This window comes from Lampetra fluviatilis, chromosome 45, assembly GCF_964198595.1.
Source record: "Lampetra fluviatilis chromosome 45, kcLamFluv1.1, whole genome shotgun sequence".
Taxonomy (NCBI): domain Eukaryota; kingdom Metazoa; phylum Chordata; class Hyperoartia; order Petromyzontiformes; family Petromyzontidae; genus Lampetra; species Lampetra fluviatilis.
Window position 1 is genome coordinate 5,466,885 of NC_136319.1, and position 18,128 is coordinate 5,485,012.

An 18,128-nucleotide genomic window follows, 5' to 3' on the forward strand; every position below is an offset into this window, starting at 1 on the left:
CGCTTGCACTGAGCCGCACCGTCGGCCATTGCCGCGTTGTTGTTATTGTGAGTGGTGGGGACGTGACGTCATCACACGGCTTGGCGATGACGTCACTTGAAAGTGACGTCACCAGTGTTATTGGCAGGGGTGAGCTGAACGCGATGACGTCACGCCCCCGATGTCCCGGATGTTGTTGATGTGGGTGGGTGGAGAAGTAAAGACGTCAAATGTTCGACATCCCACCGTGTTGAAATTAAAAGGGAGCGTGATGACGTCAAATGTAATGTTCGAGTCCCACCCGCGTTGAGGGGGAAGGTGATGACGTCAAATGTTCAAAGTCCCACTGCGTTATTGGGCGGGGAGGGTGATGACGTCAAATGTTCGATCCCGGCTGTCTGAGTGTAAACCAGGTGTAGCAAAGTGGATGGTCACTGCCTATACACTACACTATACACCACATACACTACTATACACTACACCATACACTACAATATACACTACTATACACTACATACACTACTATACACTACAATATACACTACATACACTACACTACTATACACTACACTACTATACACTACACTATACACTACAAAACACTACACTATACACTACATTACTATACACTACTATACACTACACTATACACTACTATACACTACATTACACTATACATTACAACACACTATACACTACACCATACTACACTATACACTACTATAAATGACGTCACGCACCTGGGGGGGGGTTTGAGATATGTGACGTCACGTGAAAATGCGCAACTTTAATTAAATATAGACAACACGTTCTACTTAATTAAATAGACTTTTTAGTAAATGCTTTCTCCTACAACATCAGAGTGCAGCGCCACATTAAATACGCACTACAATGACAATAGTTTAAAGCGATTTGAAGCATCTTCTTGGTTCTTTCGGTAAAGTCACGTAGAATGGAAATAATAAAGTAATAAAACATAATAAAATAATTCTCACGACGTTTCGGCCACAACGCAAGCAGCCGTCCTCAGGTGAAGAACAGGTCTGTTGAGAAGACACCGTCTGTTCTCCACCTGAGGACGGCTGCTTGCGTTGTGGCTGAAACGTCGTGAGAATTATTTAATAAAGTTGTATTTTTATTATTTTATTATTTCCATTCTACGTGACTTTACCGAAAGAACCAAGAAGATGAATCCCTGCAGTCACGAAAGCTTTACATCGAGATTTGAAGCATGTTTTAGTTTTGGGGGGGGGGGGGGGGCAGAGCTTTGTGACGTCATATTTAAGGGGAGGGAGGGTCTGACTTTTTGTGACGCCGTGTGACGATGGGGGGGGGGGTCAAAAATCGCGTGACGTCACTTATGGACGGCCCCTTACCCCGTATTCAGGTCCATGCGGCGTACAGCCATTTCAATACGGCCAACAAACACATTGTCCTGCGGAAGAGGGAGCTGGTAGGAACACGTTGGGTTGCTCGGTCAATGGCCTGCAGGGTCAACGGCGGCGTGGTGTATTCCGCAAATATGCCCGACTGTGAGGGCGGGCACAAGCCGGCGTGAGTAGGTTAAACGTTGAGTTTTATAAGGGCACCACGGGGTGAGCAGCCCCTCCCCACCCTCCCCTCCCCACCCAGCCCCAACCTCCCCACCCTGCCCTCCCCACCCAGCCCCTCCCTGTACGACGGACGGACACAATAATCCCCCTGTGGGCTGGTGTAACCAGGAGGTTCCTACCAGTACACTAATTATCTACGTCAGGGGTCGGCAACCAAAATAACAAGAAGAGCCATTTCTTTCCAATTCGGTACAAAATTCAGTATTTCAAGAGCCGCAATGCATCTATGTACATATACTGTACATACGTACATATCGTCAAGAAGTAGCCCGTAAAGAGCCGCATGCGGCTCCGGAGCCGTAGGTTGCCGACCCCTGATCTACGTGTTTGTGTTTATCCCTTGTGATGGCACTTTGTAGGATGAACGTTGAGATTTATATAAGGGGGTCAACGGGCAGAGGCGGATTTTCAGGTCGGGGGGCAATGAAAATTGACAGAGGAGTTGTTAGTGAGTAAGGAGTTGACCCCAGGCATCGACCGAGGGTCGAATTCGAACCGCGTGGTTTGATCGGCATCGCGCTCGCTGAAACTGTTGATGCCTTCAGGGAAGTCGTGTGCTCTGTGTATACGCGACTGCACACAATTATACGAGTCGCTTATAACCGCTTTGCCGTTACTTATTGCCAATTATGGACTCGGACTATTGTCCCATCATCTCGTAGAGACACCCACAACCACAGAGACACCCACAGAGACCCACAGCTCAGCACGGTTCGCTAGGTACGGTGCCAACGAAGTTCAACACACACGTACAGAAATCCCTCGCTAACCGCGGACTTGCCAACCGCGGAATTCAAGTAGACGCGGTTTATTATCTCTTTTCCAAGTTAACAAACGAGGCCTGGAAATGTTGAGTATCCACGGGTAAGCACCGTGTTAAGGAAGTCACATGACGTTAGTATTACTTCATTGCATCACAGCATGACATCATTGTATTGCTTGACGTCGCCCATCCACCCACTCATTCACTCGCCCACCCAGCCAGCCACTCACCCACTCAGCCACCCACCCACTCACTCGTTCACTCACCCAGCCGGCCAGCCACCCACTCAGCCACCCATTCACCCACTCATTCATTCACCCACTCACTCACACAGCCACCCACTCACTCATTCACTCACCCAGCCACCTGCTCAGCCACCTACTCAGCCACCCATTCACCCACTCACCCACTCATTCATTCACCCACTCACTCATTTATTCACCCACACACCCACCCACCCACTAACTCACCCACTAACTCACCCACTCACCCACCCACTCACCCACTAACTCACTCACCCACTCACTCACTCACTCCTGGCCTCTTGAGTTCTCTCCGGGTCACACAGAATCGTCTCGAACTCCTGAAAGGGGAACTCATCAGAGTTGATTCTAGATTTGAAACTTTCGTGACTGCAAGGATTCATATTCTTAGGTTTTTTAGGTAAAGTCATGTAGGTAAACAAATTATTAAATTTAATAAAATAAAAATAAAATCACGACGTTTCGGAAGCAACACAAGCTTCCGTCTTCAGGTGTAACCGTCACAGCACGATAGCTGTATCAAGTAATCTTACTCAAGTAATCTTACTTGATACAGCTCTCACTTGATACAGCAATCGTGCTGTGACGGTTCCACCTGAAGACGGAAGTTTGTGTTGCCTCCGAAACGTCGTGATTTTTATTTTATTTTTATTTCAGTTTTATTAATTTAAATTTTTTACTTACCTGGTGACTTTACCGAAAAAACCTAAGAATATCATCAGAGTTGATTCAGGAGGCTCCTGAACCTGGAGTCAAACTCTCGCTCAGCAGCCTCTGCTGCTGCCTCGGCCGACTCCCAGATCTGACCACCATCACCACCATCACCTCCACCTTCACCACCTCCACCACCACCATCACCTTCACCACCATCACCACCATCACCACCACCATCGCCTCCACCACCAATACCACCATCACCACCATCACCTCCACCACCTCCACCACCTCCACCACCACCATCACCACCACCACCATCGCCTCCACCACCAATACCACGGCCACCATGGCCATCACCACCACCTCCACTTTCACCATCACCACTACCACCAACTCTTCCTCCACCAACTCTTCCTCCACCACCTCCTCCTCCTCTTCCTCTTCTGAGGATCGTGGTTCTGAGTGAGTTGAGCCGCTCAGCGAGAGAGCGGCGCTGAGCCCGAGACAGAGACGCTGCACACGGGGAGAGAGAGGGAGAGAGAGGGAGAGATGGTGGATGAGAGGGAGAGAGAGATGGTGGGAGAGACAGAGAGGTGAGAGGTGAGAGAGGTGAGAGGGAGAGAGGTGAGAGAGGTGAGAGAGGTGAGAGGGAAAGAGGTGAGAGGTGAGAGGGAAAGAGGTAAGAGAGGTGAGAGGGAGGTGAGAGGGAGAGGTGAGAGAGGTGAAAGAGGTGAGAGAGGTGAAAGAGGTGAGAGAGGTGGGAGAGGTGAGAGGGAGGTGAGATAGGTGAGAGAGGTGAGAGGGAGAGAGGTGAGAGGGAGAGAGAGGTGAGAGGGAGAGATGGTGGGGGAGACAGAGGAGAGAGAGGGGGAGAGTTTTTCACCAATTTTATTGCTGCCAAGCAGCAAAAGTACTGGAGCCGATGTCGATACAAAGTCACGCCGGGTACGAACGAGAGGATGAAAGGCCAAGGGGAGACAGGAGACAGAGGGGAGAGAGAGGAGAGGAGAGAGACAGGGAGGGTGGCACAGAGAAGCTTGACGAGGCCTGGGCTCGGAGTCGAACCTGGGAGCTGCCTCATGGCGCGGGAGACGGAGCGACGGAGCGCCGAGTCCACGCGGTGGGAGACACTCACCCAGCAGAGAGCACGAGCCTGGGCCTAGCGAGCGTGAGAGAGAGAGACACCACTCACCCACTCACTCACCCACTCACTCACCAACCATTCGCCCACTCACTCACCCACTCACTCACCCACTCACTTACTCAACCACTCATTCAACCACTCATTCACCCACTCACTCACCCACTCACTCACCCACTCACTCACTCACTCACCCACTCACTCACCCACTCATTCACTCACTTACTCACCCACTCACTTACTCATCCACTCATTCACCACTCACTCACCCACTTACTCACTCACCCACTTACTCACCACTCACTCACCCACGCGGTGGGAGACACTCACCCAGCAGAGCGCACGAGCCTGGGCCTAGTGAGCGAGAGAGAGAGAGAGAGACACCACTCACCCACTCACTCACCCACTCACTCACCCACTCACTCACCCACTCACTCACCCACTCACTCACTTACTCAACCACTCACTCACCCACTCACTCATCCACTCACTCACCCACTCATACACTCACTCACGCACCCACTCACTCACCCACTCACTCACCACTCATTCACGCACTCACTCACCCACTCACTCACACACTCACTCACGCACCCACTCACTCACCCACTCACTCACCACTCATTCACTCACTCACTCACTCACTCACCCACCACTCACTCACCACTCACTCACTCACTCACCCACTTACTCACTCACCCACTCACCACTCACTCACCCACTCACTCACCCACTTATCCACTCACTCACCAACCACTCACTCACCCACTCACTCACTTACTCAACCACTCACTCACCCACTCACTCACCCACTCACTCACCCACTCACTCACCCACTCACCCAATCACTCACCACTCATTCACTTACTCACCAACCACTCACTCACCCACTCACTCACCCACTCACTCACTCACTCACCCACTTACCCACTCACTCACCAACCACTCACCCACTCACTCACTCACTCACCCACTCACTCACCAACCACTCACGCACTCACTCACCCACTCACTCACCCAATCACTCACCCACTCACTCACCCACTCACTCATGCACTCACCCACTCACTCACTCATTCACCCACTCACTCACTCACTCACCCACTCACTCACCCACTCACTCACCCACTCACGCACCACTCATCCACCCAATTCCAAGCCGACTGGAATTGGCCTTCCTCCAATAGCAATGCTCACAGCGACCACGGCGTTACCGTCCAGCACCACCGAGAAGGTAGCGGGTACTCACAACTCAAAAGCCACTCACACACTCACCCACACGCTCACCCACTCATCCACACGCTCACCCACTCATCCACCCACTCACCCTCCCACTCAACCACACATTTACCCACACGCTTACCCACTCACACACTTATCCACCCTCCCACTCTAACACCCATTCACCCACCTACTCACCCACACACCCACCCATCCACTCAACCGCTCACTCACTCACCTTTGCCTCTGGATCTGGCTCCTGAGTTGGTTGTTCGGGGTGATCCAGAGCCTCTGTGATCATCTGACAAACGGCATCTCTGTGCAGACACGTGGAGGGAAAGAGCGTGTGAGTGTGCTAGAAACACAGCCATTGTGAACCTCCCTGACAGAGACAGAGATACAGCGAGACAGAGAGAGACACACAAAGAGAGAGAGACACAGACAGAGGGACACAAAGAGAGAAACACAGAGACACACACAGAGAGAGAGACACACACAGAGAGAGAGACACACACAGAGAGAGACACAGAGAGACACACAGAGAGAGACACACAGAGAGAGAGAGAGAGACACACAGAGAGAGAGACACACACAGAGAGAGACACACACAGTGAGACACACACAGAGAGACACACACAGAGAGAGACACACACAGAGAGAGACACACACAGAGAGACACACACACACACAGAGAGACACACACAGAGAGAGACACACACAGTGAGACACACACAGAGAGAGACACACACAGAGAGAGACACACACAGAGAGAGACACACACAAAGACACACACAGAGACAACCAGACCCAGGCCCCAAAACCTTGAACCCACGATTCTCAGCACCGCGATGGACCAGTGTCTCCGACACGGATCCATCGTGAACCAGTAGCTCCCCCCCCTCCCCCCCCCCTCTCCCCCCCCCCCGCCAACTCACATCTCCCCCTCCCCTGGGTTGCCAGGCGACCGCACCACGTGGCTCCGTCTCTCCCATCCGTGGGGGGTCGCCCCCCACTTCTCCCCCCCGTGGCCCCCTCCCCCGGTGAGGGGGGGCAAGGCGGTGGGGGTGGGGGGCTCCATGCGGGAGGCCATGGCTGCGATGACGCCGCTGGGCACCGGGTTGGGACGTCGAGAGTTCCTCTCCAGGCAGAGCGGCGGGGGGCACGGAACGTGGACCTGGCAGAAGCCGGCAGACGCTGACACGGGGGAGAGCGCGGGGGGGGGGGGAGTGGGTGGGTGAGTTGGTGGGTGAGTTGGTGGGTGGGTGAGTGGGTGAGTGAGTGGGTGAGTGGGTAAGTGGGTGGGTGGGTGAGTGGGTGAGTGAGTGGGTGAGTGGGTGGGTGAGTGGGTAAATGGGTGGGTGGGTGAGTGGGTGAGTGAGTGGGTGAGTGGGTGGGTGAGTGGGTAAGTGGGTGGGTGGGTGAGTGGGTGAGTGAGTGGGTGAGTGGGTGGGTGAGTGGGTAAGTGGGTGGGTGAGTGGGTGAGTGAGTGGGTGGGTGAGTGGGTAAGTGGGTGGGTGGGTGAGTGGGTGAGTGAGTGGGTGAGTGGGTAAGTGGGTGGGTGAGTGGGTGGGTGAGTGGGTGAGTGAGTGGGTGAGTGGGTGGGTGAGTGGGTAAGTGGGTGGGTGGGTGAGTGGGTGAGTGAGCGGGTGAGTGGGTGGGTGAGTGGGTAAGTGGGTGGGTGGGTGAGTGGGTGAGTGAGTGGGTGAGTGAGTGGGTGGGTGGGTGAGTGGATGAGTGGGTTGGTGAGTGGCTGAGTGAGTGGATGGGTGGGTGGGTGAGTGAGTGGGTGAGTGGGTGAGTGAGTGGGTGAGTGGGTGGGTGAGTGGGTGGGTGGGTTAGTGGGTGGGTGAGTGGGTAAGTGGGTGGGTGAGTGGGTGAGTGAGTGGGTGAGTGGGTGGGTGAGTGGGTGAGTGGGTGGGTGGGTGAGTGAGTGGGTGAGTGAGTGGGTGAGTGGGTGGGTGAGTGGGTGAGTGAGTGGGTGGGTGAGTGGGTGGGTGGGTGAGTGGGTGGGTGGCACATGCTGGTCAACCTCATCGGTGGGTGGCACACGCCGTGGGTGGGTGGGTGAGTGAGTTGGTGGATGAGTGAGCAGGTGGGTGGGTGAGTGGGTGGGTGGGTTGGCAAGTGGGTGGGTGGGTGAGTTGGTGAGCGAGTGGGTTGTTGAGTGGCTGAGTGAGTTGGTGAATGGGTGAGTGGGTGGGTGTGTGTGGAAGTATGGGTGAGGTGGTGGGTGAGTTGGTGGATGAGTGAGCAGGTGGGTGGGTGAATTGGTGGGTGGGTGAGTTGGTGGATGACTGGGCAGGTGGGTGGGTGAGTTGGTGGGTGAGTTGGTGGGTGAGTTGGTGGATGACTGGGCAGGTGGGTGAGTTGGTGGGTGGGTGAGTTGGTGGATGACTGGGCAGGTGGGTGGGTGAGTTGGTGGGTGAGTGAGTGGGTTGGTGAGCCAGGCTATGTCCACTTTAAGGATCGCAGTGACCTGAAACCACATTGGTGGTCCCCAAGCCTCTCCTCACCATGCCTGGCAAAGCGATGTTGAATATTTGCCAGGACCTTTCCCGGCACACTGAGGAGTGCGATGTCCCCTTCTTGAAGAGGGGAACCACCAGGGCATACTTCCAATACTGCAGAACCCGTCCTGTGGTCTAAACTGTTGTTATTATGTCGTATAGGGCAGTCTGCACACAGACACCACCCTCCCTCAGCAGTTCGCTTGGGAGATCTGCCCGGCGCTTTTCCTGGTCTCAGACTCCGGATTACCTTCTGTACTTCCTCAACAGATGGCATTCCAGCCGGACACTCACCGCGGGTGACTTCTACTTCCAATATTTGAGGAACCGCAGCCTCAGCAGGGTCATCCCCACATTGCCCGATGATGTTTGCCAGGCTGAGGGATTTCCCCTCCCTCAAGACCTCACAGAAATGCTCGGGAAATCTGCAAACCTATCCTGGAGGTCGGAGATAGGATCACCTTTCTTTCCCCTAATGATGGTGATAGGTGTGGCGCTGCAAGTAACTTTTTTGATGGAGCTAAAAAGTTATTTGTGATCGCGGGCTACTGAGGGAGATTCCATCTCCTCAGCAACCCGCAGCCACCACCCATCCTTGCAGCGCCTCACGGCTCTCCGAACCTCCGAGCGAAGGTTGCGGTAAGCCTCCTCATTTTCCGACGTGGGATGCTGTAGCCGATGAGAGTGGTCCTGTCGCTTTTTCTCAGCCAGCCGGAACACCTCCTCTGTCAGCCAGGGTCTCTGGGGAGGTTTGGACCGTGCACTCAAAGCAGCCATTGCAGCTGCATGAGCCACAGTCCTAAACCTCGCCCATTTCCCCACGGCATCAGGAGGAGTGGGGACGATGCCAACCCCAGCTGCAAGCGATGATGAAATTCTCGCTTGCAACTTTCATCAGCTAGCTGAGACTAGGCCACTAAAGGTTTGAATGGGGTCCTGGATGTACACCCACCACCGGAGTGGAAGAATGGCAGGCGCATCTTACAGATGACTAGTCGATGGTCAGTGGGCAGATCAGCTCCACGGTAGGTCCTGGTGTTAAGGACATGGGCCCGCATCCGCTGTTCCGTCATTATGTAGTCCAGCAGATGTTCTTGCTTGGACTCGGCATCCATGATGTTGTGTGGATGCACCAATGCCGGAACAGCTTGTTGGTAATTACAAGCCCATATGTGGCACAAAAGTTTAGCAGCCTCCTACCGTTGTTATTGAGCTGATCTGGCCCATGCCTTCCAATCACTCCAGACCAGGTGCCAACATCATGACCCACTCGGGCATTGAAGTCACCCAACAAGATGACTATCCCGAGGGGCCACTTTCGCCAGCACCTGTGACAGGAGGTCATAGAAGGCATCTGACTCATCGGCCTTGCCTCCATCCCTCCGCTGATGTTCATCTTCGGTGAGGGCATAAGTAACCACGACCACCACTCCTCACCTCTGCTTGATAGGAAGATGAGGCCCCAGTATCCTGGGCCTTCTCACACCTCACCGCCACGCTCCCACGTCCCCTTCATTCTTTTGTTCAGAAGAAGAGCCACTCCCTGTTGTTTTGCAGTCTCCTGCCCGGAATAAAGGACTGTCCACCCCTCATGTTGGCAGAAGTCAGTCCACCGGACCTCCTGAATACCGCAGAGATCCAAGCGGTACCGTTCCAGCTCCCGACAGTGATCATTCGGACATTCCAAGTGGCCACTCGCAGTGATTTTTTTACATTTCTGTAGGAACCCCGAGGGTAAGGATTCAGTCTCCTGGCTCCGCCAAATGGGGTTTGGCAGGGAAACGTCACATACAAGCTTGGCTAGATATTTATCACGCGGCTTTGTGGTAACTCAATTAAAGGTGGAGGGGTTACCAGCCCCTCATACCCATCTAGAGCCCCCTTTGGCTGCTGTGGTGGCTACGAGATCCAATAGGGGAACAGGTGGTTGGAATCGCCCCCCCCCCCCCATGGCATTGCTCACCACAGCATCCAGCAGCACAGATTTGCTCTCCAACAGGCAGCTGTGCTGTCGTTTATTGTGAAAATTCGGTCACAGTTCCTATGATCACTGATTCATTGCTTTAATGGCTTTATTTTGGTGATTTCGAAAACGTATTTTTTGGGTTTGGCCATGCTTGTTTGTTGTAGTACGGAGTTAGAATGATGGCTTTAATCTAAGTTGTCTTGTGGTTGTTGTTGTTGTTTGACTTGCATCCCACTGAGATTTTTGCACACAGCGTTGATGTAACTGTGCTTTTTCTGCAAAATTTTTGCTGTCTTTTCTTGGATTTTCTGTTTGCACTTAGTCACATATTCACTTTAAGATGTTTTCTTGTTTATGTTTTTGTTTTTTGTTTGTTGCGGTTGCACCCGATTCAAGAGCCGAATGGCTCACAGGGCTATACCTAATACATGAACTTGAACAAATAGGCACGTTCTATTTACGTGACAAACCTTACTAATTGACTATGTCCGGTGGTGGCGGGTTTAACGACACATTTTAACTTACATGATCTAACCCAAAAAAAACCTATATCACGGATGATATTGGTCGCAAAAGCCTCTGTGTTAAACTGGTTTATTATCTCTTTGCCAAGTTAACAAACGAGGCCTGGAAATGTTGAGTATCCACGGGTAAGCACCGTGTTAAGGAAGTCACATTACGTGGGTATTACGTCATTGCATCACAGCATGACATCATTGTATTGCTTGACGTCGCCCACCCACCCACTCACTCACTCATTCACTCACCCACCCAGCCACCCACCTACACATCCACTCACTCACCTACCCACCCACTCACCCAACCACGCATCCACTCACCCAGCCACCCAGTCACCCACGCACCCAGGCACTCACCCACTCACCCATTCACTCACCCACTCACTCATTAATTCACCCACCCACTCACTCACCCACACACCCACTCACTCACACACTCGCGCACACACCCACCCACTCACTCACCCACACACTCACGCACACACCCACCCACTCACTCACCCACACTCACCAGCCCTCGCCAGCTGCAGCACCTCGTAGCGCATGCTGCGGTAGTAGAAGTTGTCATCCAGCAGAATCACAATGTCAGGGCCCGCGGGGCAGCAGCCACTGCTGCCCTCGCCCTCGGCTGCTGCTGCTGCCCCCACCACAGGGAAGCCGGGAACCGAGTTCCGCTCCGCTCTGGGTGGGTTCACCCCCACGGGGGATGGTCGTGAACCCCATGGGCAGGGCTCCGATCCGGCGTCGGGCGAATCCGCTCCGGTCTCGTCTCCAAGCATTCCGGGAGTCTGGGAGGAATCCATTCTGGGAGTCTGGGAGTCTATTCCAGGAGTCTGTGAGTCGATTCCGGGATTCTGTGAGTCAATTCCGGGAGTCTGAATGGAGTCCATTCCTCGTGTTTCAGATACCACTCCCGGTGTTGCAAACTCCGTTCCTGGACTTCCAAACTCTGTCTCCGTTATCCCAGACTCCGTGCCAGGCATCCTGAACCCCTGTGCTTGCAGCTGGTGAAGGAACGCCTCCCACACCGACTCCTCGTCGCCACCACGCCACTCTGGAGGCATGGAGAGACTCTGTGACAGAGACAAAATGGTCCCCAACCCCCCCCACGTGAAGCCTTAACAGACTGTTGGGGCAAGTGCTGTTAGTAGCGAGTAACGGCGCCTATGAAGCAGAGGTCGCAAACGGGTTTTGATTCCTTACCCGTACCCGGCTGCATCAGGGTCGCAAACGGGTACCCGTACCCTACCCAATACCCGGTTACCCGTACCCGGCCGGGTATCGGGTGGGGTACGGGTATCGGGTAGGGTATGGGTATCGGGTAGGGTACGGGTATCGGGTGGGGTACGGGTATCGGGTGGAGTACGGGTATCGGGTACGGTACGGGTATCGGGTAGGGTACGGGTATTGGGTACCCGATTGCGACCTCTGGGATGAAGCCATGTTGCAGGCGCGGGTGGGTTGATTCTAGGAACTTGAATTGTGAGAAGAGACAAGACGTTGGGAAATGAGTGACAAACGGTGACTCACCAGTGACTCACGGCCTTCTCACTCATTGGTTGGGGTGAGTCAAGTGCGGCTACCCGTACCCGGCCGCACCAGGGTCGCAAACGGCTACCCGTACCCGGCCGGGTACGGGTAGCTGGGTATTAGGTGGGGTACGGGTATCGGGTATCCGATTGCGACCTCTGCTATGCTGCGGGAGGTGAGGGGGTGGGTGGCCAGCACCACGCCCGGCCGCCCACTCAGTTTAAGTTTTTTCAGTTTCATTCAATTTGGTGTAGCCCTGTGAGCCATTCGGCTCTTGAATCGGGTGCAACCGCAACAAACAAAAAGCAAAAACAGTGGCGATGTTGACTATAGAGACTTTTCTGCGGGTTTTCCACATTTAGAATCAATATCACGCGTTGAAGCCGTTTGGCAGGCTGCAAATGTCCACTTCGTTGAGCTGCTGTCATTTGATAATTGTTTTTTTACCCTTCTATCTGGCAACAAAACTGACACCCTTTTTACAAGGAGTCATGTTTGCATAGACCACAATACCTGCAGTCATAATGCAAACAAAAAACACAACTCTGATAATGTATGCACTGTCCTTGAAATTGATTGGTCCACACCCGAGACAGCTTTCCTTAGAGCCCAGTCTCACATGGTGTTGGACCAGATGACGCCAAAATGCGCACAACTCAAAGACAATGCACCATCAGAGTATGAGAGCTCGGGGTAAAGCATATACACTATGGGAACCTCATTTGCCAGTAAAAAATATGATAATAGTTTGATAATACCCTTTTGGCGTTATCTGGTCCAACCCATGTGAGACTAGGCTCTAAGGAAAGCTGTCTCGGGTGTGGACCAATCAACTTCAAGGACAGTGCATACATTATCAGAGTTGTGTGTTTTGTTTGCATTATGACTGCAGGTATTGTGGTCTATGCAAACATGACTCCTTGTAAAAAAAGGTGTCATTTTTGTTGCCAGATAAAAGAGTAAAAAATAATTTAAAACTTTCGTGACTGCAGGGATTTCATCTTCTTGGTTCTTTCGGTAAAGTCACGTAGAAAGGAAATAATAAAATAATAAAAATAAAACATTCTAAAATACAATTCTCACGACGTTTCGGCCACAACGCAAGCAGCCGTCCTCAGGTGAAGACCAGGTCTGTCGGGGAGACAGCGTCTGAAACTGTCTCCCCGACAGACCTGGTCTTCACCTGATGACGGCTGCTTGCATTGTGGCCGAAACGTCGTGAGAATTATTTTATTATTTTATTATTTCCCTTCTACGTGACTTTACCGAAAGAACCAAGAAGAGCAAAAAACCAATTATCATATTTTTTCTTCTGGCAAATGAGGTTCCAATGGTGTAACTGCTGTCATTTGTCAAGGGCAGGTGGCTTCTGAAGAAGAGCTGCATGGCTCAGTGGGACCTGAAAACACCTCAGATTAGCAAGGTTGGCTATGTATGGTGTGAAAGAAGTTCAACATACATACACATTCCTGGTAAAATTGTTTAGCAGCACTGCACAACTGAGAGAGACAAACACCCAGGGCTTGAACCCAGGGCTTTAGAACTGCTGGCTTCACAGCGTCTCTAGCATGGCCACTGTGAACTTGACACCCCCATGATTAAAAATGTAACAATTTTATATACACGATTTTATTTAACTCACTCTGTCTGTTGTTGTCGTATCCTCAAATCTTGTCACTCAATTTTAACCCACTTCCCAATGTGGTATTGACTGCAGACTTGGTATACTTCTGTCATACTGATGACAATACTATATTCTATCATTAAACATAAACAAAAACATGTAAACTATCTTTTTACACGCTTTCTATGAGCTCACTCTGTCTGTTGTTGTTGTCGTATCCTCAAATCTTGTAACTCAATTTGAACCCACTTCCCAATGTGGTATCGGCTGCAAACTTGGTATACTTATGTCATACTGATGACAATACTATATTCTATCATACAAAATTTAAATAAAAAATATTATAAAACATTCTTTTACACGCTTTTTAGAAACTCACTGTCTGTTGTTGTATCCTCAAATCTTGTAACTCAATTTTAACCCATTTCCCAATGTGGTATCGGCTGCAAACTTGGTATACTTCTGTCTTACTGATGACAAGACTATGTTCTATCATAAAAACATAAATTTTAAAACATTATTTTGCACGCTTTTTATAAACTCACTCTGTCTGTTGTCGTATCCTCAAATCTTGTAACTCACTTTAATTTCGTATCGGCTGAACACTTGGTATACGTATGTTATACTGATGACAATACCATATTCTATGATTATAAATAAATAAATATATATTTTAAAACATTTTTTTTATATCTTATATTTCGCCATGGGTCTAATTGTCCACGCTCAACTCACGTTGGCTGTAAATCACCACGGTCCCTTACGTTGTGGCAAGCTTCGGGACCACTTCCTGGAGTCGTGGAGTTCTGCCATTACTCGTACGGGACATTTCATTAAAGCGTGTTTAAAAAAAAGTATTTTTAAATATTACTTTTTTGATTGAGCTGTGCATCTATTTTTCAGCAGCGACCTGGACATCACAAATGACAGAAGCTCAACCAAGTGGCTAATCTCATCATCACGTGGACATCTATAGCAGTAGCAACATACTTTAAAGCGCGCCATCTTGATTCCTTAACGTGAAGGTGGAAAAATGTGAGGACCCAGAGAAAAATCCACGCAACCACGGGGAGAGAGACAGACGCAGACTCCAAATATACAGCAGCAGGCATCGTCAGGGTCAGGATCGAACCCACGACCTCCTGCACACCAGGCGAGGTAGTCAACATCTACCTAACCACCCTGGCATCAGGGTCGGGATCGAACCCACGACATCCTGCACACCAGGCGAGGTAGTCAACATCTACCTAACCACCCTGGCATCAGGGTCGGGATCGAACCTCTGACCTCCTGCATACCAGGCGAGGTAGTCAACATCTACGTAGCCACCATGGCGTCAGGGTCGGGATCAAACCCACGACCTCCTGCATACCACCATTTGAACCTCATTTGCCAGTAAAAAAATATAATAGTTTTTTTACCTTTATGGCGTCATCTGGTCCAACCCATGTGAGACTAGGCTATAAGGAAAGCTGTCTCGGGTGTGGACCAATCAACTTCAAGGACAGTGCATACATTATCAGAGTTATGTTTTTTGTTTACATTATGACTGCAGGTATTGTGGTCTATGCAAACATGACTCCTTGTAAAAAGGTGTCAGTTTTGTTGCCAGATACAAGGGTAAAAAAACAATTATCATCCTGCATACCAGGCGAGATAGTCAACATCTACCTAACCACCCCGGCGTTAGGGTCGGGATCCAACCTATGACCTCCTGCACACCAGGCGAGGTAGTCAACATCTACCTAGCCACCCTGGCGTCAGGGTCGGGATCGAACCCACGACCTCCTGCATACCAGGCGAGGTAGTCAACATCTACCTAGCCCACCGTGACATCAGGGTCGGGATTGAACCCACGACCTCCTGCACACCAGGCGAGGTAGTCAACATCTACCTAACCCACCGTGACGCCCCCACCACCCCCCCAACAAACCCACTGACATTATGAACCCAAACTCACGTGTGGCCGAGCCAGCCACAGCCGCACGCACGCCAGCACCGTCCGCCTCAGCGTCTTCCAGCGCCGCTCAGCGGCTCCTCCGCCCTCCGAGCTCCTCACGCCGGAGTCTCCGGGGACGACAACGCCGTCGCCGCCCACGTCCCCGTCGCTCCGATCGACGTCCCGGATTGCCGTCCTTTCGACGTCCTCGTGGTCACTCCCCAGGTCACTCCCGAGGTCACTCCCCAGGCCACCAGCGGCGTTCTGCACGTTCTCGGGTCTCCCCACGATGTCCCGGTCGCTCCGGTCGATCTCCCCGTGTGTGCTCACGGTGTCCGCGTCCACCTCCTTGACCTCCTCCGTGATATTCCCGAGGTACTGAGATCTACTGTCAATCTCCTGGCTTCTGGCCTCAATGCCCCCCTTCCTACTGACAATCTCCTGGTCTCCCTTCTCAATCTCCTGGCTTCTCTTATCAATGCCCCCCTTCCTTCTGACAATCTCCTGACCTCCCTTGTCAATCTCCTGGCTCCTCCTCTCAATGTCCCCCTTCCTTCTGACAATCTCCTGACCCTCCTTGTCAATCTCCTGGCTTCTCTTATCAATGCCCCCCTTCCTACTGGCAATCTCCTGGTCTCCCTTGCCAATCTCCTGACCCCCCTTGTCAATCTCCTGGCTTCTCTTCTCAATGTCCCCCTTCCTTCTGACAATCTCCTGGCCCCCCTTCTCAATCTCCTGGCTTCTCTTGTCAATGTCCCCCTTCTTACTGACAATCTCCTGACCTCCTTTCTCAATCTCCTGGCTTCTCTGCTCAATGTCCCGGCGACCGGCGGCTGACGCCTCCCAAGACTCCGGTCCCCCGGGACCCGCAGGCTCCGAGGGGGAGCTCGGAGTCCACTCGGCACCAAAGATTCCGAGCGGCAATAGGGCATCGTACTCCAGGATAAGCACGCGCAGAGCGCGAGGCTCGAGCTCGCGTCGAGACTCAGATTGAACTCGGGGCTGAGTCCGGTACCGGGACTCAGACTCCGACTGCACTGGGGACTGACACTGAGCCTCAAGCTGATATAGGGACGGGGTCCGAGACAGCGATGGGGCCTCAGATTGAGTCCCAGGCTGAGGCTGAATCAGAGACTGGGTCTGAGAGGGAGCATAAGACTGAGCTCGGGACTGGGACTCAGTCTGGGCCTGAGCACACGTCTCCCTCTGACTTGGGAGCTGAGTTGGGGAATGGTACTCAGTACAGGACTGTGACTGAGAATCAGATCGAGTATCAGACGGAGTCAGGGTCTGGGACTGTGACTGAGAATCAGACTGAGAATCAGACGGAGTCAGGGTCTGGGACTGTGACTGAGAATTAGATCGAGAATCAGACGGAATCAGGGTCTGGGACTGTGACTGAGAATCAGATCGAGTATCAGACGGAGTCTCAGACGGAGAATCACACTGAGTCTCGGACTGAGTCCGCCCCAGGAGCCGGTCTCTGAGTGCCCGTGCCAGGCTGCTCTTGCCGCTGGCGGGCAGCCCACTGAGAGCACACACGCACACGCGCATGGCGGTGCGGCGCGCCTCTAGGTCCGCTCAGCCCGAAACCGAACAGTCACTCCCCCACCTCGTGGCGCCAGGGTAGCTTGGGAGATGTTAACTCCCTCGCCTGGTACGCAGGAGGTCGTGAGTTTGATGTGTATCTATGGGTCACTGTGTATCTCCACGTTACTATGGCAGGTGAGGAGCCAAGTACATCCACACTAACAACTCCACGTTACTATGGCAGGGAGGCGAAATTTCGATGATGATGCCATCATTCAGCAGAATAAATAAATAAAAAACGATCGCGAAAATATTCTTGAAATTAACGAAGAACTTTGATATAAAAGTATATTTTTTAAAGCAAAGCAAAAAAAGATGAAGTTAACAAAAATGTTAAAAGTTTAAAATTAAACAGGAGACGATTTCCTGACGCGCACCCGCACGGGTGCGGCACGGTGAATGGGTCCGGGCTCGTGCGGAGGAAACAATCTCGTTACGGGCAGTTATTTTAAGTTCCGGATCTGATGTATTTAGGTTCCGGCATCCTAAGAAAATCTATTTTAATAATACTCCAGATTAAATCTTGACTTAAATATTTAATCTTGATTCGACTTAAAGCTTCCGTGACTTGCAGATATTGATGTTCTTGGGTCTTTCGGTAAAGTCACGTAGATAGGTTCAAAGGACGTGACTTTACCCAAAGACCCAAGAATACTACAGGTTAATCGATTACACTGGTCAACACACTTTTTCTGACATAAGGTATTCCAACTGGTTTAAGGTAATTTTGGGGTTATTCTTAGGTTTTTTCGGTAAAGTCACGTAGGTAAAAAATTAAAATTAAAGACGGAGGCTTGTGTTGCCTCCGAAACGTCGT

At 51.7% G+C, this 18,128-nt stretch overlaps 2 protein-coding genes across 3 annotated transcripts in view; both read right to left on the bottom strand.

Moving 5' to 3' along the window:
- The window catches only part of ATG101 (autophagy related 101), a 12,189-nt gene extending 12,084 nt beyond the window's left edge, over nt 1-105 (bottom strand). For both annotated transcript variants that reach the window (XR_013640076.1, XM_078876758.1), the window contains exon 1: nt 1-105. This exon is cut by the window's left edge and continues 3 nt beyond it. The gene's annotated coding sequence lies outside the window, so the exon portion shown is untranslated.
- A 900-nt stretch (nt 106-1,005) lies between these two features.
- On the bottom strand, nt 1,006-17,663 carry PSTK (phosphoseryl-tRNA kinase). Its single transcript, XM_078876682.1, has 7 exons — nt 15,743-17,663; nt 11,140-11,701; nt 6,573-6,831; nt 5,876-5,954; nt 4,341-4,434; nt 3,546-3,788; nt 1,006-1,022 (listed from the first exon to the last, which is right to left on the bottom strand). The coding sequence occupies exons 1-7, from the start codon at nt 17,273-17,275 to the stop codon at nt 1,006-1,008; spliced, it is 2,787 nt and encodes a 928-aa protein (XP_078732808.1). The 5' UTR covers nt 17,276-17,663.
- Nucleotides 17,664-18,128: the final 465 nt, after the last annotated feature.

Coding starts and splice junctions, on each gene's coding strand:
- PSTK (XM_078876682.1), bottom strand. CDS start 17,275: ATGCGCGTGTGCGTGTGTGCTCTCAGTGGGCTGCCCGCCAGCGGCAAG. Junction 11,702..15,742: donor TGTGGCTGGCTCGGCCACAC/GTGAGTTTGGGT, acceptor TCTCTGTCACAG/AGTCTCTCCATGCCTCCAGA. Junction 4,435..5,875: donor AGCCAGATCCAGAGGCAAAG/GTGAGTGAGTGA, acceptor CACGCTCGCTAG/GCCCAGGCTCGTGCTCTCTG.